Source organism: Solanum verrucosum, unplaced genomic scaffold, assembly GCF_900185275.1.
Source record: "Solanum verrucosum unplaced genomic scaffold, falcon-dt-bn FXZP01000049.1, whole genome shotgun sequence".
Classification (NCBI taxonomy): domain Eukaryota; kingdom Viridiplantae; phylum Streptophyta; class Magnoliopsida; order Solanales; family Solanaceae; genus Solanum; species Solanum verrucosum.
Window position 1 is genome coordinate 4,769,013 of NW_026020221.1, and position 24,203 is coordinate 4,793,215.

General features: G+C 31.5%; 2 protein-coding genes across 2 annotated transcripts; one reads left to right on the plus strand and one right to left on the minus strand.

Annotated features, from left to right (window-relative positions):
- The first annotated feature begins 3,969 nt into the window (after positions 1 to 3,969).
- LOC125831367 (cyclin-dependent protein kinase inhibitor SMR4-like) lies at positions 3,970 to 4,542 on the plus strand. Its single transcript, XM_049510563.1, has one exon. The coding sequence runs from the start codon at positions 4,020 to 4,022 to the stop codon at positions 4,242 to 4,244; it is 225 nt and encodes a 74-aa protein (XP_049366520.1). The 5' UTR covers positions 3,970 to 4,019; the 3' UTR covers positions 4,245 to 4,542.
- A 12,276-nt stretch (positions 4,543 to 16,818) lies between these two features.
- LOC125831102 (E3 ubiquitin-protein ligase SDIR1) lies at positions 16,819 to 23,424 on the minus strand. Its single transcript, XM_049510288.1, has 9 exons — positions 23,317 to 23,424; positions 20,571 to 20,709; positions 20,403 to 20,457; positions 20,258 to 20,310; positions 19,919 to 20,147; positions 19,679 to 19,793; positions 19,022 to 19,067; positions 17,673 to 17,798; positions 16,819 to 17,204 (listed from the first exon to the last, which is right to left on the minus strand). The coding sequence occupies exons 2-9, from the start codon at positions 20,646 to 20,648 to the stop codon at positions 17,079 to 17,081; spliced, it is 828 nt and encodes a 275-aa protein (XP_049366245.1). The 5' UTR covers positions 20,649 to 20,709; positions 23,317 to 23,424; the 3' UTR covers positions 16,819 to 17,078.
- Positions 23,425 to 24,203: the final 779 nt, after the last annotated feature.

Genomic DNA, 24,203 nt, shown 5'->3' on the forward strand with positions numbered 1-24,203 from the left:
TTTTCCTTCTTCTTCATTCTCTATGTTTTCCTTCATAAGCTCCGGTTCAAAGAGCTTGTGATTCTTTTTTATTTTTTGCCTCAGCCATCAAAAGAAACTTTCTTCTTCTCTGTGAACAACAAATGTCAAAAAGAAAGGTATTTTTCTCTTCTTAGTTCATCAGTTAAGTCCTAATTTTCAAAACCTTCTCCAATTCAAAGGTGATGAGTGAACTCTAATAGAAGCAATTCTTGAAGCCTTTAGTGTCATTGAGAAAGTTTTTGAATTTAATTTTCGGAGGAAGCCAAGGTTAAACTTAACAGTAAATTTTGATGAATTTGAAACTTTTAGGGCAAAGTATCAACTTGAACACTTTTTATAATACATTAAGGACTATATGGATCATATCAAATATATTAAGGACCAGAATAAAGCAACTTCAATACATTAAGGATCATTTTGATCATTTTCTCTAGTTTTCTTTCTAGCCTATCTTCTAAAAAAAGATGAAAGCAGCCTATATAAACTAATAATTATTTTGGGAAAAGACACAAATATGCTTATTGAACTTCAAAAAAAATGTCCATTTATGTTATCCGTTGAAAGTTTAGTTAATTTATGTCATTTTTGTTTGAGAAAAAGATATGTTATTATTTGTTAACCGTAAACAGTTTCAATTTTGCAAAACCTTTTTTGACATGTGGACAATTATGATTCGATCACGTTATTAATTAATCATTTAAAAAAAAAAAACTCAAATATGTCATCAAACTCTGAGAAAAAACTTATCTATTCATCCATTAAAAGTTTGACTTATCTACGCTATTTTAATTAACCAAAAATGACATGACCGAATTTTTTCTCAAATAAAAATGACATGAGTTACAACTTTTAACTAATGACATAAATGAATTTTTTTCAAAATTTGATGACTTATTTAAGCATTTTCTCTTATTCCAATTTGTATATCATTTAATGTTGTGATTTTAAACATTGTTGGATTAAAAGTTGAATGAAAGAGAGGGAGAATTAACTGAGGATATAGAAAAATTAAGAGAGAATTATGCAAGTCTATTTAGGAAGAATCAAATGATTAATATTACTTCACCATTATAATCTCATATACAAGGAAAAACAAAGAATCAATAGAATAATAGGATCAATTACAAGAATAAAAGCCACCAGATCCAATCTCAATCATCCAAGCAAATAGAAAAAACATACATCTTTAATGCCTTAGTACAGCGAACAGGGACATGAGCAAGGAAGTTCCGATCAAAGCACCGGAAACCGGCAAAGAGAAAGCCGCACCGGCATCAGGCGCCGGAGCCGGAGCTAGACTAGGTTCCTGAGCTGAGACGACGACGGCAGCGAGAAAGACGGCGAGGACAAAAGCCTTGATGATGCTAACAGAAGCCATTGATGAAATAGAAAGGAGAATTTTGATGAATTCGAAGCGAATGATGAGAATTGAAATGGAGGAGGAGAGATTTGTGCAAAATTGATGATGAAAATTGAGTGTAGAAAAGGAATATTTATAGTAAAAGACAACAAAAATGACAGCTGAATTTGTTGAAGAAACAGCTCATGACACGCTATAATGGCTGAACTAGTCATGTTGTTAGGTGGGGTTAAACCAGCAAAGAGACGTTGTAAAAAGATTCCCACCCGTTAATACTTTTGGAAAAGGTACTAATCTTCTTTATAATTGCAGGCATTATACTTGTCAAAGGAGTATTAAATAAAGTATTAATAATTTTTAATTAATTAAAATGTGTTTTTTTAGTTTTTTTTAATTAAAAAGTATGTTGTATTTAAAAACTATTTTTTATAATTGTTCTCGAAAAATAGTGTGTATGTAGATCTTATTCCTATCTAATGATATGAAGATTGTTTCGGATAGAACTTTTGGCTCAAGAAGGGATGACATAGAAGTTGAAGTTGACCTTCACACCCTCCCATAAGGGTACCTAATAAGATGAAGTGGTATGATTTTCGGCTTAATTACTTTTTCTCAATACTTTTTTGGCCTGTCTTTACCTTTTATTTGGTTTGCTATATATGGACAATCTCTGATACGTGCTCACTGGAGTATTCATGCATCCCCTTTGCCATGGTCCGAATTGTCTCAACTTTTCTTCCCTCGTTATATTGATCACAAAAGTCACTCTCACCTTGTCTCAAATATTTTCATTCCTAATGTCCACATACATATTCATCTCAATATTATCATCTCCACTACTACTATTTTCTGGATATGAATGTGCTTAATTAGTTAACACTCTGTCCCTTGCAACATAGTTGACCTAATTATCACTATGTAGAACTTGTCTTTCAGTCTTGATGGCACATCCTTATCATACAAAATAGGGTTGGGCATTCGGTATTTCAGATTTTTTTATTTATTTTTTCAGTTTTTGATTCTTGTACCATGTGTACCGAACACCGAACCGAACCGATTTTTCGGTTCGGTTTTTATTATTCGGTTCGATTTTTTATTAGTTCGGTTTTTTGTTGCAGGAGGGTAGATGAAAAGAGAGTTGGTTTCAGATTCTTCTTCTCTACCTGTTGTACTAAGATGCCGCACTACCTGCTGGAGTGCTGCTGTTGATTGGCTGGCCGCTTCTGCTGGTCGATTGCTAGTCGGTCGGTCGTTGGTCGACGCGACGCCGTCGGAAGTGGAAGTGGGAAAGCGGATCAGTGAAAGCGGCGCTGAAGAAGAATGAAAACTCAAGTTAAAAGTGAAGCGTGGATTATTCAGTGACATAATTCAATTGTGCATATACTAATATTTATTATATAATAATTAATAGATATTGTAATTATAATATAATATATTTCGGTAAATCGAAATACTGAATAATACAAAGTCACATACCGAAATACCAAAAAATATGAAAATTTATACCGAATACCGAACCGAAATACCAAAAAAATTCGATTCAATTCGATATTTCGATATTTATGCCCAGCCCTAATACAAAAAACAAGCCTCTATTTCATCCGCCCATTCCAATACCATACATCATTGTCAATCTCTTTATTATAGATATAAGTTCCTTGAGGGAAAATCACAATTGACATAACTTTTTGTTCAATATGAGCAAACATTATATGCTCTTTAAATAGCATTAAGTGACTATTAAATTTCTTTTGGAATTAGTTAACCTTTTGGCAATTGACCCATATTCTTCATTGTTATTAACCCTATTTATTTCTTGACAATTAGTTGTTGGAGCCAAAAGCTAAACTCATGTTGTGATCTTCATCTATATATATTTGTTAGTCTTCTTCATTTGGGAAGAGGAGATCAAGATAAATTCCTCCTATTTTAGTATGCTTCGTCTCTATTTAATCTTTGTTCGATTCCGGCTTCTAGTTTATATAGAAGAGCTTGTCGAGTTTTGAGGGTTAGGAAATACATTTATACCACATGAAATATTCTTAAGGACACTGTTTTTGCTTTCATGAATTCGCTATAGTGTCTGTCAATCAAGTATTTTACATAAGATTTATGAAAATTTTCTTTTTAAGGCAAAATGGGCTAAAATCCAAAAGGATCCAACATTATCATCATGGGCCCATAGCCCATTACTTAATTGGGCCCACAAAGAAGGAATATGCATCGAATAAAGCCCATTATTCTCATCAACTTGACTAAATTCACATAATCACATTCCCTATAAATAATAAACCATAAAATAATAAAAAATAAAAAATAAGTGGTCCATATTCAAACTAAAAAATTTCTCAGCACTTTCGCGGGAATTTAAAAATTTCAATCCAACAAATCAAAATCAACCACGTGTCTAAACTTTATGCCACGTAAGATAATCAACAATTATAATATATAGCTTCCATCACACGATTAAATATAAGTCAAAATAACAGCTTCCTGAAGAAGTCTGTACTATTATAAAATCTCACACACACATACTCCTTGTTAACTCAATTTTTTCTTGATTCTCACGAGTCTATTTATAATCACGACTGTTATAACTATTTCCAATTTTTGGGAGAGATTGGCGCGTTACGCGATTATGGTGAAGAGTGATTATGAATTGGTGGAAATAGATGAAGGATGCAAGACACCAAGGCATGATAAATATAGGATTATGGTGAATTCTATGTGCCCGCCGCCAACGCCAAGGAAGAAAAGAATTTATGTGAAACAACAAAGTTCTCCACCTAAGGAAGGTTATTTTCACCCTCCTGATCTTGAGATTTTATTCGCTATCGTCCCAAGGAGGGAGACTCGTGTTTAAATATTGTCTATTGAAAATAACCTTTCTAGGATGATAATTTACTCTGTTTGTTTTTTTTAGATGTATCCAAGATTTTGTACAATGTAGAATTGGTTTAGCACTCTGTGAGGGGGGGGGGGGGGATTATTGTTATGTCTAATTGTCTATTATTATATCTATAGTGTGTTTTACTAAGCTTATGTGAAGTTAAAAGTGTTTATTTTAAACTGTTGAAGGTTTTACCTAAGATTATAAGAAAAAATGTATGTTTTTGTGATAGCAAAAACTGTCAAAAGTTAGAAAAAAGAAGTTTTCCTTATAAATGCTCTTAGAACCAACTAATTTTGTTTGTGCAATTATAATATAGTCCAAAGGAAATAAATTTATAAACGATTAGGTCATAGAAGTTGTTCGAATGATAAATATTCTTTGCCTCCAACCCCAAAGTTTATGGGTTCGAGTAAACAAGAAAACAAATCCACAACGAGTCATGAAACAATGGGCCTTAATCCACAAGTCAGTTCATTTTTGGAGTTCTACTTGGACCTTAATTGGACTTTGTTGTATACATAAAAGCCCATTTAAACTAGTTTGTTGCCTGCTCATTTTGCTCAAATAGTTTTTTAAGTGTTCTTTAATTGTTTAGAAATTTGCAGACTTTCTACCGATGTTTCCGTCGGTAATAAGTCTATCGGAAACAGTTTCCAACGAGCACATTTTTCGTAGATTTCGGAGGAAATATACGTATTTCTAGTAGATATGAGATTTATTTGAAATGAATTTGAGTTAATCGGGATCATTGAATTTAGAATAATATATATATATATATATATATATATATATATAATGGAATTAGTATATGAGCATGCTAGTCATCCATATGAAACTCTAAGATTCTCTATAAGAGAAATGAAGAGTTACAGAGCACAAGAGTATTTTGAATATCAAGATGCTCTAAATATCTTAAAAAATTATAGAATTTTTAATGCTTAAAAACAGTATTTCAATTAATAATCCGCAACCCTGTTTAATAATAAGCAGCGCGAAAATAATGGTATCAGAGCCTAGTTGCTAAATAAACATGGTACTAGATAGAAATCTAGTAGTTGCTAAATAAACATGGTACTATATATATATATATATATATATAAAAAAAAAGTAAACACGGACTCAAAAGTTTCTTTAAAGTTTCTAATTAGATGGCTATTGGGAAAAAATTGAATGCTAAGACTAGGAGTGCATTTCTATTGTATATGTTTAAGAAAGATGATATCATGTGGGGGTATATTTGCAATTTTGCATCTATTTTGTATTGGTCTTTAATTTTTGCTCCGAAAAACAAATAACGTTTCATAATATATAAATTTATATTTTCTCATCATAATATCTCACAAGTTTATCCCGCGCTCATAAATGACTTTTGTTCTCTTAGGCATAAGTTTGAGGGATAATTGTACAGAATGACAAACTTATAATCTAAAATAAATGGAGTAGCTACTGTTTGATTTAATTGCGTCCCGTAGCAAACGTTTGTCAGTCGCCTCTCTCCCTCCGAATTCTCGCTCGCCACTCTTCCTTTCTCGATCGCTCCCTCTGTGCTCGCCTCTCTCGCTTTATACAATATAATTGTATAAATTGCGTTTCTGTTTGTATAAAGCGAGAGAAAATTGTATATACACATGCAAATACATATATATTCGTTCTATACACTTATAATTATACAATAAAAATATTCCCCTACCCAGTTCTCTTTTGCCTTTCTCTCTTTCTCGTTTTATACAAACACAGATTATACAATATATTGTAAAATTTATGTTTGTATAAAGCGAAAGAAAATTGTATATACACATGCAAATACATATATATTATACTCTTATAATTATACAATACAAATATTCTCCTGCCCAGTTTTCTTTTGCCTTTCTCTCTTTCTCATTTTATACAAACACAAATTATACAAATATAATGTATAATTTATGTTTATATAAAGTGAAAGAGAGAGCGATTTTTGATATACAAATATTTTTGTCAACGATTTATACAAATGAGAGGCTAACAACAATTTATACAAATGGCCTGTCAGCGAAATTATGCAAATCTGAAGAGGAGCCAATGAATTATATAATTGCTTCTTTTTGTATATATGTATAGCAAAATAGACATAGCTTTTAATTGTATATGTATAGCGAATTATACATATATATGTTTGCTACGGAGCGCAATTATGCAAACTTTGCTATAACATACAAATATGATTTTTTTGTTTGCTATATGTGAAAGTTGCTCAAGGATAAATTGTGCAATTATATGTTGTATAACACTATCATCTCTTTATAAATTTAATGTTTAAATATTTATATTAATAGATTTTTTAATTAAAAAAAATCTCACTAAGGGTTCATTCTATCCCACCCCGTCAGCTTAGTGGGATGAGATGGGCCAACATTTCGTCCCTCTATCTCGTCCCACTAATGTCATGATCTCACCTATCATGTCAAGTCCTTATACTATCATGTCCAGTCTCATCCCACTACAACCCTCTCATGAATATTAACACGACTAGGAATAATATACATATAACGTCCATCCCTTCCCAGCTTAGTGGGATGGGACAGGCCTAGTGTTCATCCCCCTATCCCGTCCCACTAACATTCGGTCTCCCCTATCTTGTTAAGTCCTTATTCCGCCCCATCCCGTTAGACATCGGTAAGTACCCTATCACAAATATTCAAACATGACTAGTAACACATATAAGGTCCATCAAACTTTCCACAAATTAGGCCAATCAAAAAGTAAAATCTCATATAACTTTGACTATCTTTATTTTGATGTATGTAAGATTTATGACATGGACCTAACAACAACTAGTGCAATAGTAAAACCTTTAATGAAATACACTATTTCTCTTCTAGACAAGTCATTTAATGTAGCACGTCCAAACCTTCGACGAATCAAACAACCAAGCCAATGTATACTAGTGTTCCATTTCACATATCTCATAATCACAAACTCGAGGTTTTACGGCTTACTAAAACTAAAACATATGATTAAAAGCTACAATATATTTTAAGCATTAAATAATTTATGTAATGAGCTCTTCAGAATTCACATAAGACATTTTTCGTCACAAAAAAAAGGTTTTGCAAGCTTTATATATAAAGAGCTCAAAATTCTCCTTAATTCAATAACATTGATGTGTATTACCAAATATCCCATCTAAAATTCTTGTCCAAGCTTTATAACAAGATTTTGATATATATTTTTATATGATTGAAAAACCTGATAATTCTTAAAACCAATCGCAATTTATGAAACTTGAAGACAGTGAATTTATCTATTTTATTTTTCTTCACTTAAATATCAAAATTAGTATGCACTTGAAACCTATATAACAAACCCCTCTTTGTCACTTGACCTAAGGCCCTGTTTGGATTGTCTTATTGAACGTATTTTAATCTAAAATATCTTTTAAGCATTTATGAAGTGTTTGAGTAAATTAAAAAAAAAGTGTTTATAAACACTAATTTTTAAGCTAAAAATATAAATACAAGTCAAATGTCATAAATTGAAATTGGCCCGTATTCATAAAATGATCCACAATTGTTAGTTCAATATTCATTAAGAACATCGACAACAATAACATAAACGGTACACAAGTGCCTTAAGCCTCCAAATTTTAAGGGGGCTCATTTTTTAGAATCATAGGCTTATAAGATTTCTTAGTTTAAAAAAGAGATAACTTGTAAGAAAATGCATATGAATTATTAAGTTTTTGTGTGTTTTACATCTCGATTATCACTTATTCCTTTTTATAAAATATTGTTTTCTTGAAAAGACAAAATAAAGGACTTTAATTGAAGTTTGACTTTAGTTAACAAATAGTATTGGGCAGCTATTGATTTTATGCACAATTTTCCTTATCTTGAAATGTAAAAGGGTTGTTTCTAATACTATAAAAACTCATCTCAAGAAAAAGCAATTCAAGTAATTCTCAAGATATAACATAGTTTCTCTATTCATACGAACACAAATAGATTATGTAAATATTTGCTCGAACTCAAGATCTTACTTATCAAATATTATGGTGAAAGATATAATTTTTTTTAATTCACTGTGATATTCCTGATTCATACATAATATCAGAAAAAATGGGATACAAATTTAATGATGATTCTATAGGCTAGGTCAAAATATAATAACAATGAGAACAACAGCAACTTCAAAGTTTTTCTCAAAATCTTTGATGCACAAGAACAAATATTTTACAGGAAAACCCTAAAAATTTAGCAATTCACAACTCTTCATAATTTTCAAATCATGCATTTTAAGCCCTTCTGATAACCACAATTATTACGACAATATAGTCATCCCTAATTGCACTCCATAACTACATAATGTTATTTGGTCATTATAGTTCCTAATGAAAGTCGCGACTTTGTTAAGTTATGGGGTCATTAATTATGAGTTATGACATTTACGAAGGGTGAAACCCTCTATTTTTTTTAAAGAATTGTTTAAAGAGGAAATTCTATTCATGATCTTCAATACACTCTAATTGTCAAAAGAAAATGTTACAAACATTAACTACTTACTTTTTTTAGGTTGTTTTTTTCATATATAAAAGGGAAATTTGAAACTATTTAGCTTCAATCTTTATTTTACCATAAAGACATGCTCTTATATTCATGAAAAAATGTGACCTTTAAGGGATATATATAAGATCATGAGAAAAGCTTAATTCAAAATTTGAAGTACATAAATTTTGAAATTTATTTTTCCATCCATCTCAGTTTATTGGTCCTACTATTTCTTTTAGTCCATCCAAGGAATAATATCTTTTCTTTCTGACGACTCCTTAATTCTAACTTTCTCTGTTTCATTTCTAAGACCACAGATTAAAAGATATTTGAGGACATTCAACACGATCTTAGTTTAAGATCTCAAAATTTAATTATTTTTTTATTTTCTTAACATAGTGACAAAACAAAACCAGACATATAAATTAAAACAAAATATTACAATTTTCCAAACGAAAATGTCTAGGTTCTGTTGAATCAGGATTTATCATATCATATCAAACATCAAAAGTAATTCAGTATTTGATATCTACTTTTAATCAACAAATGGCCAAATTACCAAAAATAAATTTTGAAAATATCGAATCAAATACCGAACATCCACCCTAATGTATAAAATGAAACTAATAAGAGAATATTTGACTGACCTAATGAACTGTAGATGGGACTGCCCCATATGCAAAAAATGTGAAGGTACCATATGCCAAAGGCCCAAAATAAATCATCAACTGTAACAAACAATGACAAGAGATACTCATCAAGCAAAAGAGCTAGTTAGTAATGACAAAAAAATCAGAATCCAAAGAGACAAGTAAGATGCAAATAACACACACAAAAAATATATAAAAAATTCCTTTGTAAATAATGAAGTATAGACATCGCACTATTAGAAACAAAGATTTTTCACACGCTAATCAATGAAACATTTTTGTTACAAACATGATTTTTTTCCATTCATTTTTCATCGAATCAACTCAAAAATAGATTCTCATTGAAATACAGAAAAACTTTCTAATTTTTCTATCGAATCAAAAGATCTATGAAAATAGTCACTAAATATTATTCAAAGGAAAATAGTGATATTTTAAAAGTGTAAGATGTTGTAGCAAGTGTATATAGGTTAGTGAAATTCTTTCCAACCTTGCTAACGTGGGATGTTTTTTGTGTATCTACCTTTTACATTGGAAGTGCAGACATACTTACTGCAACATCAGACAGTACGGTCAATTGTTCAGAAAAAATAATTATTATGAACAAGAATAAGAGACAATTAAATGAAAAAAAATACATTATATATCTAGGCTATTTTTTTTTTCTGAAACAAAAAATAGATGGACTTCACTTTTATGGAGAAAATAAATATTAGATCGTAAAAAAAATAATCAGACATTCTTTATCTATAATAATTTTGATAAATTATAGATTATTCGTTTCAAAGGCGGATCTACAATGTTAATCTTTTCTAGAGGGTCAAAAGATGATTCATTCAAACCTCCTTTAACGAAAAATCACAACATATGTATTTTAGTGTAAATTATAAGATAAGATATTAAATACTTACATTATCACACGATCTGGATTCATGAATATTGAAAATTGTTTCTAGTAAAAAAAAATTAGTCATTATTTGCCGCTGCAGCATCATCAAGATTCCCACACATCGCCATAGGGCTTTTAAAAATTATAAAAGCCCTAATATAGCTATGTGAATCTTGATGATGCTCCACCCGCAAAAAATTGACTTGGAACTATATCATCACGATCTTTATCGATACAATTATAATAATAATAACATATTAGATGTAACTCGAACATGAAAATAAAAAAGGTACTTGACCAAAACCCTAACCCTAGGAAAATATTGAAAGGGAGAAATGGAAAAAAAAATAAAAATATTGGAGTGGTGATGAGAAAAATGTGTTAAAGAGTGGATGTATAAATACTAAAATATGTGATGATAAAAAAGTGAATATTATTATTACGAGATATTAGGGATTGGTTGGTGTGTGGTACACTGCAACAGTTACACATCACAATCTTAAGTACCAAAAATTACTCAGAAATTTAATACTATACTTTTACTCAGTCTGTTTAAATTACAGCTTAATATGGAAAATAAATATATTTACTATATTGTAATTGCGTCCTGCAAAAGAATTTTATCAAATTGATTGATGGTGAAGTGTATGTATTAAAGGAGGAAGAGTACTACACGTCAACTATTGTATAGGGTTTAAGGTTTGCATGTGTTAGGCTCGATTAATTAAGATTCGTGCTGAAAAGTTTTGTTCTAAGGGTAAATCATGTGATTCCGGCATAGTGATCTTTTTTACTCTTCAAGTACAATTTTTATTTTATAGAAGTTCTTTTTTTAAAAAAATTTATTAGAAGTCTATGGTTTTTAATACATATATAGGTAGGTCAAATATAATATACGCCACCATCATAGTGATTACTATTACTATTCCTTTATTTTTTTATAATTGTGGTGTGCGAAATTAATTTGTATCAATCTTGATTAATTTTACAAAATATCTATCTTCTCCCATCAACAATAAATATCATGAGATAATGACAAAAGAAAATACGAGATAATTTAATGTTAATGATATGATTTGTCCATAAAGTATAATAGATGACAATATTTAAATATAATACACAGAAAAATTTGAATATTTTCTCTAACTATTTGTATTGTTAAAACAAAAGGTGAAAGGACCTACATAAAATGTAAAATCATTTGATTGTTGAAAAAAAAAATATTTTACATGTGATGAAGATTCGACTATCTATGAGAACGGTCGATTGTGAAAAGATTGGGTGACATGACAACAGATATAATTAGGAAAAAAGTATAGTTTCTTGTGTACAATCTACTCAAAATATATTGTTATTGTATTAAAATTGCGTATAAGAAGTTGTATATAAGAATTATAAAATTATAATTGTCAAGTATTATATTGAATGTATTAAAACTGCTTATTATGAAATTTTATTGAATTATATTGTTATATAAAACTGCTTATTACAAATTGTACCAAATAGTTTCAAAATTATACTATAATTAAATATTTTTACCACGACTTAGTCTATATATTTCTCAGTTTCATTTTATATATCTTATCTAAATATTCATAAAGTTTAACAACGTAAAAGAAACTTTTTTTCAAACTTTCAACTTTAATGTATTGAAAAATGTTTTTTGCTATTAAAACATGTCATATATATATATACAAAAAAAAAAATTAAAAAAATAAATAAAATATATATATATATGAAATCCTAGGTAAATCCAGCTAATAGCAAGGTCAACACAAGTCTAATCAAATACAGTCTAATGTCTTTATCAAAAGCTAAATTACTAATGTGTATTAGTGGACCATTCGTAATGTTAAAAGAAATGAATTTTGAATCTAATATAATTGTCATAGAAATATTCACTCTTTAATTAATGTAGTGAAACTTTAATCTACTCTAACATTCTACAACACGTATTAGATTATTAATTGAAACTTGAACAATTTATTGGGAAGGAGGAGGCGAGAGGATAATATTTAGAAAATATTTAAACTTGATTTCACCTCACATCTATGCCTTCCAACTTTAGACGTGCATAAATAGATGCTTAAACTTGTATAAAATTGAATCAATAGACACACGCGTCCTACACAACATCCTACTTGGCAATTTGAGTCCTATATGACATTCTACGTGTATTATGTCACGTAAGACTCATATGTCTACTTCTTATTCAATTTTATACAAGTTTAAGTGTATACTTACTCAAAATTTACCTATTTTTAATTTAAGATCATAAAATTTATTTTTTTAACTTTCTTAAAATTAAACTTATCAAATTAAAATCTCGAAAAGTTAAAAGACAGAGACATTGATGAATGATGGGGGCGGGGAGAGGGAAACACGGGGTAGTGGGGAGGGCCATGTTCAGATACCCAAAGCCCAACTCTTCACATATCCTCTCGTTTCCGTACGGATTCTTCAATTATTATTACCCCATCCGTCGTATTTTATGTGGTATCGTTTAATCTAATATCAAATATAAAAAAAGAAAAAACTAAAAATATGTGGTATGACATGATTCTTAGATCATTAACGATAAAATGAAAATTTTACAGTTAGATTATCTCTAATTATAATAAGGTGATATTTTTTTAACAAAATAAAAGGGAGGGAGTATTATTTTTTCATTTGGTGTATGGACACCCACTTTGGACATTATTAATTCAAATTCGTATCGAAAATTTTCATTAAAGGTAGTAAAGTGCTTCTTGTTAAAGAAGAATATATATTCAGAGCTGAAATTCGAGATCGGAGTAATATTACCACAACTTTAGACGATACTCTTCAATTATTTCTCCGCTTTCTACGCCAACACTGAACTAACTGACGAATGTCTTATGCTCTCTAAATATCCACGCTACTTTGTTTCATGTAGGGATAGCATTATCACTTTTTTGATCGTGGTTGATTTGGAGGTGAATTATATCGATATTAAATTTTACGTAAGTTATATCAAGAAACGTGCGTAATAAGTGATGAGAAAAATTTATATATTATTTCCTGCAATGTAAAAAGCAGATTAACTAATACATGAATAACTAAATGTTGCAATTGCATAACTAATACCTGCATAAAATGATTTTTCTTATTACTAAACCCTATACTACTAATAATATCATATTCTTGATAGAAAACACTACCTCCCCAATAGATTTTACACACGTAATTTTGAATTACTCGAGCTGCAATGAGGATACCAAACACCAGATAGAAAATCAACACCGATAAGAAAATTAATAAATTAAGGCTAGCTATAATAACCTAAGGATTCTTATGAGAAACCTATTTTTGATTTCACAACCTTTCTTTCATGTCTTGAAAGGACAATTATATATATTGGTATGTCAAATCAATTTATTTTTACCCCATTTCATAGCTTGTAGCTTTGTATACGTCCTCAACTTGTATGTCCTCAAGGTTGAAATTAACTTGGATTTTCCTCGTCCACACCTAGCCATGACCAATTTTGATAGATACTTACACTTGATTTTTTTTAAAATCTCCCTATAATTTTAGGTCATGTCAAATCATTTTTTTATATACACTAAATTTTAGAAACGTGTGTTGCACATGTATATCTAAGACCAATTAACTATTGCATCAAAATGTTCCTTCACGTGTATATCAAAGAAGAATAGTGGTACCTCAAATTTTGATGAATTTCAAACTCACTCAATGACTACAAAAGTTAGAGGAAGAAGAGTAGAAAATTAAAAACATGCATAGTTTAAAAGTTAGAGGAAACCACTTTATTTATAGCTAACAATTAACAAAAGACATTATCAACAAGTGTTTATCGTGTCTTATCAAAAAAAATCACAACCCTTCAGAAAGTCACAATCCTTCAAAAAAAAATCACAATTCATCAAAACAATCACAACAAAATAGTCGGAGGTATTATAATAATTTAACATTCATAGCTATAAGAAATTCATGTTTTTAAGATATTATTATAGATTATCTAATTAAGACGAATTCAATGCATTAAACTTTCACAAAAGAGCCGTAATATTTGAGCGTACAATTAATTCAAAAATTAAAAGTAATGATTGGAGTAACGTATAAACAATATCAATTTCATTAAAAAAATAAAATTTTTTTACACTTTAAGCATGTGTAAATCAGAAAAGTGTAATATGTTTAAAGGTAAAAATTTCAAAATTCTCCATAAAAGATTGAAAATAATATTGTTTTTCTAATCGAATGAAAGTAAACATATTGCAAACCTTCACCATTAATACGAGGTTTCAAATTTTATTCTCGGAAATAAAAAAAAATCTTGAAACCCCTAGGTAGGAGTAAAGTCTACATATACTCTCCGCTCTTTAAACTTCACTTTGTGAAATTATACATCATAGCAATTTTAACAAGTCTTGTGCATTACAAATTTGAATTAGTCGGGAACCAAACATAGGTAAAAGAATCAAATTTTGAATTTTTTTTGCATTAAAAAGATAGCCCAGAAATCTCGCTGAGAAAATTGACAGCAACAGAAAATTAAATTCATAGGCAGTGCCCTATATATATGCTTGCTATTTAGCTTTCTTAATTTAGAAACTAAATTGTCCTTTTTTTTCTCAATTTTATTTTTATGGTAATTTTCACTATTTGTCCTAGAAATATTGATAAAATTAATTTTTTAGTCCATGTGATCTAGTTACTGTTTATCAAATTTTAGTCCTTGTGATCTAGTCCTTATCAAATTGGTTCAGTATTATCCTACAAATAGAGTATAAGTAAATTGTATTCCTATATTAGGGATAAAGAAGTTGTTTTCAATAGATCCTCGGCTCAAGGGAAAAACAGTTCAGAAAAAATAATAATACAAGAACAAAAAATAACAGATATACCAAAAAAATAAATCAAATAGTAACGAGAAAGTAACTACAACAAAATCATAAGATAGTTGAAGTACAAGACAACAAATAATAACGGAAATCGAAGAATCAGAAACTACAAGAGCAATACTATAATTACTAGTATAGACGGATAACAAGACAATGCATTGTAACCTACTAACTTTCTACGCTAATCTATATCTCCATAACCTCCTAACTAACGTTTGAACTGCATAATGTCTTGTGTAATCACATTTCCTCAATATTTCTTCGATCTACCTCTTCCTCTCTTAATAATTAATATTATCTATAGGCAGTCTTTCATACCTCCGCACTGGGACATTCAAACACCTCCTCTTCACATATAATGTCTCTGATTTGATATTTATTCATGATTTTCAGAACAATGAATCAAACCTCGAATTATTGTATTAACGATTAATATTAATATAAAACATAATTTTATGATACTAATAAAGTCTTCCAGATAAACTTCTATTTTTTAATCAATAAACTAAAGTCTTAACATAATGATGAAAGAACGTAATACCCCAGTGACGTGAAAAGGACTAATTCATGCATCTGAACGGAAATATTGTGAAGAATATTTTTAGGTGGTGCATCAACTCATACCAAAGTTCAATGATACAAATTAAAGGTGTTAAATAGATGGATTGAGTTGAATTTGAACAGATCAAACTGTGTTGAGTTAGTTGGAAAAAAAAAACGAAAAATACCGAAAAAAAACATTTATTTTAACTTAATAATAGGTGAATTTACAATATTTGAAGTGGAACAATAACATAGGTCATAGGAAGCATAATACAAAAGAATAAAAAATTCTTATGGTTCAATTATTTTCTTGTTTTATGTGATGATGTGAAAGACGAAAGTCTCTCATTGATTAGGAAAAAGTCATTTGTTCTCCTTATATTAAATTGTCTTTTATTGAGCTTGTAAAGAACTAACTGAAATGATTAGCCTCTCTTGCTACTAGACGGGGTTCATGAGTTCTTCCTTTTGTAGACCTTATATTTGTATTAGAAAATTAAATAAATATATGTATATTTGCATGTGAACTCCCCCCCCCCCCCCAAAAAAAAAAATTGATTTAGAACCCCCAAATTTCTAACCTTGGCTCGCCTCTGACCACAGTAACACCTAGTATGGTCAGCACCAATAGTGTGTCCAGGCAACAAAGCTTACACCAGGGCAGAGCCACCTTATACTAAGGGGTTCATCGAAAATTATCTTATTTATATAATTTTTTATGTATATATAGTAGATGTCGAACCTCCTGCGAATACTTTGACTGTCTATTACAGATTTTGAACCCCCCTTATTGAAAATTCTGGTTTCGCCACTAGCCTTACACTCATTCACATTGATTCATCTGCTACGCCTTGAACCTCATACACATAAGAAATGGGCTCAAAGGCAAAACTGATCGATTTGATAGTATCAAAACAAAATATATTAGTCATATCTCTTGAGGGTAAAAACACTAGATTCAAATCAAACTAAAAACATAACGAAGCTTAAGCAACATGAGTAGACAGAAGGATCAATTTGATGATAAATGTGACAAACATTCTTGACACAGCTAAAATTTCCAGATACGATTTTTCAGTACAATACAATGATGGGAGGAAACAGACACATTTGACGAAACGATTGTTCAGGCTCATGGGCTGTGTACCTCGAACGAGGGATCCCGCCTCTGTATCCTGATAAAATTTAAGACTAAGCTAATATTTACTAATGTGAGATATTTCTGCTAGTTTGCACAATTGCAGAGTGCCATAACAGACGTTTGACGATACAGGCTATATATATGTATGTGTGTATCGATGCTGAAACTACACCATATCATAAGCATCTTCTCCTCCTAGTCCATTCTCATCCCACCTGGACCCGGCCCTAAATTTGCAGACAGGGCAAGTTCCCCGCTGCCGTAGCCATGGGTCAATGCAGTTTGCATGGAACTGCAAAAACAAAGATAAAAATTGAAAGTATGTAACTTCTCTGAAAGATTATGTCCAAATAATCATACTGAACTTTACTAACTTCGCTGCTAGAAGGTTAAATTAGGCAAATTTTTATCCTCAACAACCACCCCATTCCTTTTCCCCCACACCCCTAAAAAGACGGAAAGAGATGATATTTAGCGGTTCTCTATGCAAGACTTTCTACAAGTTCTTCTAGATGCCTGACCATGTAGGTAACTAAACCATAATATTTTCTTGTCTAATACACTTGAATAATGAAGTGAGCTCCCAAATAGTTGAGATGATTGTCGATACTAACTAATTAAATTGAAACAAAAAATCTTATTGATCTATGGAAATGTGCTCAAAAAGGGATTTATGAAGGTAAGAATGTGTGATATACTATTATACTTGCATGTATAGAAGACTACCACAAGAATAAACGTAACTATCAAAATACTTAACCTGATGTAAGCAAGGCAAGCTACGAATGAGTTCACCATCATTGACTTGCTCCAAGCAGACACTGCAAGTTAGTTCGTCATCTGAGTTCTTTGTAACTCCTACAGCATTTGCAGGTTCTTGCTTCTTCTGCTTGAAATACAATAATAAACTACTTACATTTCTTGTGACAAAAAAATGAAGTTTTCACAACTACATTAGGCAAATAATAAATGAGTCTAGCACAGATAATGCAGATCGCTGACATGACTTGATTTTTATTTCATCAACAATGAAGGATGCCAATGCAGCAAGGTAATTTGTCTTCTGTTGTATTTATGAAGCTTATGTCTCCTTCAAATTTACTCCTCTTTTTTATTCCTTCTTTGATGGTTATCTTTTTATTCTCTAGATGAAGAAAGAGCTTCATTGCTATATGCTTAAATAGTCATAGAACAAATTGTCCTCCAATCTTTTGAGATTTTTGGTTTATGGTTGAGTTGAGGAGAAGAACCTCAGAATATGAAGTAATGAAAACAATTCTCATAGAGTCGGGACTCTCCTACCTAAGGTTGAGAACTTCTTCCACGAGGCTCTTATTATACTTTCTTTTCTAATATGAGCTCTAACATCTCTGGAGGTGCCTTTTAGAAAGACTAGTTTCAATATGAGGAGGAAAAAGACATCGCAAAAGGAAAAATCAGAATTGGCCAGTTTAGGGACACAGCTTAGGGTCTGTTCAAGGTAACGAGCATGGGATCAGCATCTACACTAAAACATGAAATGAACTCAATAGTTCACTTGAATGCAGGTGAAACACTTCTTTAATATTAGAATTTAATTTTGCGTATACACTATGGTGTCACTGGATAAGAATCAATTTGTCATCTAAACATACATTATGGTGAAGACATTTGGAACTTACCCAAAAAGTCATTCTCCCTACATTCCATTTTATGTGGCACTCACTCTTTCGTTTTTAGTCTGTAAGTCTGTTGTGAAAAGAATGGAAAATTTCTATAATTGGAAACATCGTTTTATATGTCCCATTTTACCCTCAATGACAAGCTTTTACAACCAAAACAATGTCTATGGCACATTTAAGACATAAGTTCCAAAAATATTCTTTTTTCCCTTTAAACTCCGCGCAAGTCAAACATTGCCCCATAAAATGAATTGGAGGTAGTAGTAAAAATAGGACGGATCATCACATTGTGTCTTATAGATAAATCATGTAAACACTGTTCCTGCAAATCAATTGTGCAAACGAAAAGGACACTAGAATGCGAAAAGTCAAAAACAACTCCAAAAGACAATCAATTGGGTAGGCATCTCTTTTACAAGCTTCGAGAAAGGGCTAGAAAATGAGGTACCTCAGTGGACCCTGAAGAAGATGTTGGGTGTGTTGATGTACCAGCACTGCCAAGAAGAGCAGTCATCAGGATCAAGAGAAGCCAAGATATTACTAAAAGGAGAGACATGGCACAGTACCAACAGATATACAGTTATACACTGATCTATAACAAGATTATTGCAAACCATATTACGAGGAAGGGAATCCCCATCACAAAAAAAGAGACAGAACTGACATACAGATAATATTGTCCTCAACTTCATCGGAGAAATTGAGATATAAAATTCCTAAACTTCCACTACAGAGCAAGAAAATGCAAAATGAAAGAACATCAGCACTCAATAACATAGCTCGCTGTGCAGAAATTATACATTAGGATTACATATAATACAAAATTATGTAGTTAATAAATTCCATCATGTATATGACCAAATCAAAGCACACCAGCAACCTAAAAAATCATCACAAGTTGACACCATGGTTCGGTAATCTTCAGAAACTGATTAAAACTGACAATAACCTCCTCAATTCCATTAATCACAAGCCACAGATGGAAATTAACAAAGAAGAGAGGAAGAAGACGTAAACTGATTTAGGAGTTAAATTGATATATCAAAAGCTGAGAACTCATAAGGGTGCAGAAGCAAAAACTAGAAATGAAATCAACATGACAGACCTTTGGGGTCCAGAAACCTTATACTTGTGAACAGGAAGAGCATTTATCTCTTCCTCAGTCATTGATGGGGTTGTAGGAGCATCATCAGAATCCAGTGCCCTCAACGTTTCATAATCTGCTAGTACCAAAAAATATCAATAAACTTCCCACACCTTTTAAGATCATTACAAGATAAGTTTTGGTTTCTGGATTTTCAAAAAGCCAGAAAACGCTCAAGATCAGAGATGCATGCATTGTCACCTAAGTCATCAAACTCCCTGTCAAGAAGTGCAAGCTGTAGTCTGAGGCCTCGCAACCGTCCTCTGGTTGCAAGTGCTAGTGATGGGGGCATATGCAGCCGCAACTCTGTAGGACCAAGAAGGCCACTTGCAGCAACAGCGTGAGCTTGTGCCTGGGCTTGAAGCTGCTGACATGTTGCATACATCCTTAGGGTTGTTGCCATGAAGAAGACACCAAGCACCAACCACAGCTGCAAGGTAGATTTAAGCCAAAACACACAAAGTTCCACATAATCAAAATAAGGGCCAGATTTAATTCAATCACACATAATCTGATATCACTCTTTAAGAGACCACTAACCAGAAAGTTCGGTGACATTTGATGAGAATTCAGAATCATGAACAGCAAGAGCACTGTCACAACAAAGTGGTTACATTGAAAGATCTAGGTAAATAAAACACATGACAAAAAAATAATAGAAAAAATTGATATAAGCTAGAGGTACCTGTGACAAGAAAAGCTAGTGAGTTAGTATTAACTGGACGGCCAGCATGGACTCGCTGAATATGGAAAAGGAAGAAAGTAAGGGTACATAAGTATAACAAATGTAACAAGCACTAGAAGGATTTAGCAACCAAGACCAAGATTATTAAAAGGAGATGTAGGAGACTACCACTGCACGGCGCTCAGGGATCAATCCTGGAAAACCAGGTTCTATATCTGCTCTAGCACCTCGGAAAACAAAACTCATGTTTGGAGTTGTACAAGATAGAAGGTCCAGCAACCAAATCCCACTGAAGAGCTTGAATTAACTGAAAATCCAGAGAATAGCAAAGTGAGAAACTTCTCCAGTACAACTATTAACCCACTACACTTTGTTTAAGAAGACAACACTAAAGCGAACTGTCATAACTGAAGATTAATGAGAATAGCCAAATGCCCTGCCTCCCCACCCCACCTAATCTATTAGCCCATTACCAACTACACACCTTTACATCATGGAGTCCTATTAACCCGCTGAACTACATTAAAGTAGAAAAATTATCTCTCATAAAGTCATAACCTTTACACTGTGTATACAATTTTAATATTTTTTTCTTTTCCTTTTTTTCTCTCTCTTTGTTTTCTTCTTTATTTGATTTCTTCCTTGCTTGCCGGAGCGACCATTGATGTAGAGTATATTCATTTGATTTATATTTCTTTCCTTTCCATTTGATCTCTTGAAATTCATGAAGTGCCGCCAGTTACTTTTATCACAAAACAATAGTGGTAAATGGCAAAAAGTTGCATATTGCAATATTTTCATGGCTGACTTTGGCTATATGATTCTACATATAGATCTCTCGAAGTTCGTAGCTCAAATGGGTCACAAAGTTTCCTTTAATTTCTACTCCTAGAAACATTGAACATCTCCCAAAACTTCCCATAAATCTTGCCCCTTCCCTAAATTTTGTCAAACTTCCGATTCCTCACATCGAAAAGCCAGCGGAAAATACAGAAGCTACTCTTCAATTTTGCTTCTTACAGGTTCTTCAATTGCTTCAAATTCAACACTCCGACAGCCCATTTCAACATATTCATCGCTGTGTTTCTGAGTTTCATCGGACTTGTGTGGGAATTGATCAACGTTAATGAAATTTAGAGAACCACCTTTGAAGGACTTCGAGAAAAGCTTGAAGAAACCATGAAATGAGTATGATGATTTTGTGATATTAAAAAAGGAAAAAGAGAAATTTAAAAGATTGAAAAAAAAAAGAATTAATTTCACAATCTCCAACTAGAAACTGACACATGGAGTATTTAATTCAACTTTAGCCATTTTAGACTTCTCCATCAACCCTTACGGACTTCCAACAGGTGTATTCACCTTCTTGGACAGATCAGCGTTTAAGGGTTACAAAATTCCGAAAATAAAAGGTTAGGGGGCTAATTGGACTCCCGTGAAGTTTAAGTGTGTAATTGAAAATTGGCTAATAGATTGAGGGCGCATTTGGCAATTTTCTCAAGATTAATAGCGCAATTCACAAGAAGAAACAAAGTATGGACTTGGGACAAAAACTACTGAGAAGAAAGGGAACGTCTTCATTTATGTAACTAAGGGTAAAATGGGGATGCTAAGAGTAAATTGTTCTCAAAAAAAGAAAGGTGTCATATTTTTTTGGTACAGACTAAAAAGAAAAGTATCACATAAAATAGAGCAGGGGACATGTATATGTGTAGAAAATTGGTATTATACATGCTTTACTCTTCTTGCATACCATTTATATACTGTACATACTCGTCTAAACTATCACGTCAGTCAAACACCTTCACACAGGATGAAAAGGAGAGAATGTGTTCATTCATGTTAGAGGAGTAGCGTATGTACATTAACTCGGCTTTATTGCATGTATACACATATTCCCCAATTGACAACACCCCTAACTGACTAACTGAATAACATTGTCTTCTATCCTCCCTCGCAGCCATCATCTAACAACAGAGCCATGCTAATGTATTTTCCAACACCAGCGAAGCTCGAGCATATTTAATACCTCCAGGCTCCAGGTCTAAAATGGAGTAAATGTAAGCTGACGATAGCAGCAGGAAGGACATTCACATTGACTTCCAATGTTATAGAGAACGAGGGACCAAGTAAACCACGTAGTATTAGCATTGCACTCATAGTATACATGAGTTCATACAATTCATATCATACACTAAAAGACGTTTTTTTTAGTATAACTGTGTTGTCTAACTTGCGCTCACCTCAACTAATTCCACAGGATACATATCGCCTCCTACCAGCAACAGATAGGCCAGATAGAAAGCAATCACCTAGTGTTTCGTCTCTACTAAAATTTGAACGTGAGATCTCATGATTCTTAACCCACTTCATTCACCACTAAGCCACACCCTTAGGGTTACACTAAAAAAAACTTGCATACTAAGAGACTCATAATTGGCAGCTAGAGATCCTCTTTACCAGAAAAGTCTCCTTTTTTGTCAATACAATATAAGAACCCATGTAATCATAATGTATAAAAATCAGAAACAAGTTAGAATCCCTGTACTTCCCACAACAACAAAAAAAGTAAGCTTTTTTAAGAGTCTCACAACATCAATTTTTACAACATGTTTAATGTTAATTACAGTCTGTACAACTAAAAATCAAAATATAATTCCGCCTAAAACCCCCAAAATTCATCAATAAGCAGCTGAAAATTTGAAATTCGCTCAGATTACATCATTTCGAGGAGAACAAACTAAACTTTAACAACTCAAAAAATTAATTAACATACCAGCAGAACCAATGCATATCCAAAAGTAAATTCAACAAGATTACAAAATTGTCGGTGCATCTAAATGAATCATATATGCTAACATATACAAAAATGGACAACATTTTTAGATAGAGAGAGCGAAGATCAATTACTTACAAGCTTGATTAATGGCGATTGATCGAAACACAGAACAAATTTATCAAATTTGATCGATTATGAGCGAACGAGTCGACTCTAGAAAGATCCAGAAATTGGACTCGAACGCCAACGCTAAAATGTTTGTGTCTTCAAATTAGAGAAAAAAAATGGTTTATGAATGTCGGGTTTGCTATATGAAACGACGTCGTTTGCATGCAAAAGGTCCGACTCCGGCCGAATTAACCAAATCTGTTTACTTTTTAACAGTTTGGATGGTTGGTGGTACTTATTATCTACTTGTTTATATATATTTATTTCTTTAACTGAGAGATTTTGTAATATTTTAACTTTAAAAATGTATATTTTTATGGGTTATATTTTGTAAAATAAGTGGGATACTGGGATTTAAGTGGATATATTATATATAAATAAATGATAATATTATTAAATATATGTTAAATAAGGAAATGTATCTTTTTTAGGATTGATTAAAAAAGTATATGTCATATAAACTGATATGGGGGAGAATGTTATTTTATTATATCATGTTGAATTAATTATTATGAAACATTGGAAATTAATATGTCATATTATATAATGATAAATTTGTTGTAGTTCGTGTTATTATCTCCCTTTTTTTTTTCACGACTATCAAGATAGTTGAATAAGATCGATGGAATAGGTAGATAGTTTGAAAAAAATGATTTTTTTCACCTTATAAATAGATTAAAACTTTCTCATTAATTTGTTTCTAATATATTTTTAATTCTCAAAATACCTTTTTTAGATAAGAATCTCACACTTTCTTTTCATTTCATTTCATATTAATTTGTTGTTCATTCTATTCCTTACAAGGAAACTTCTATAATTATAAATTTGTACAAATAAATTAAGAATATTTTAAT

What these genes read in the sequence shown, in the direction of transcription:
- LOC125831367 (XM_049510563.1), top strand. Translation starts at nt 4,020, where the DNA reads ATGGTGAAGAGTGATTATGAATTGGTGGAAATAGATGAAGGATGCAAG.
- LOC125831102 (XM_049510288.1), bottom strand. Translation starts at nt 20,648, where the DNA reads ATGAGTTTTGTTTTCCGAGGTGCTAGAGCAGATATAGAACCTGGTTTT. An exon ending in AAATGTCACCGAACTTTCTG is followed by an intron (nt 20,148 to 20,257) that starts GTTAGTGGTCTC and finishes TCTACCTTGCAG; the next exon opens with CTGTGGTTGGTGCTTGGTGT. An exon ending in GCTTGCCTTGCTTACATCAG is followed by an intron (nt 17,205 to 17,672) that starts GTTAAGTATTTT and finishes TTGTTTTTGCAG; the next exon opens with TTCCATGCAAACTGCATTGA.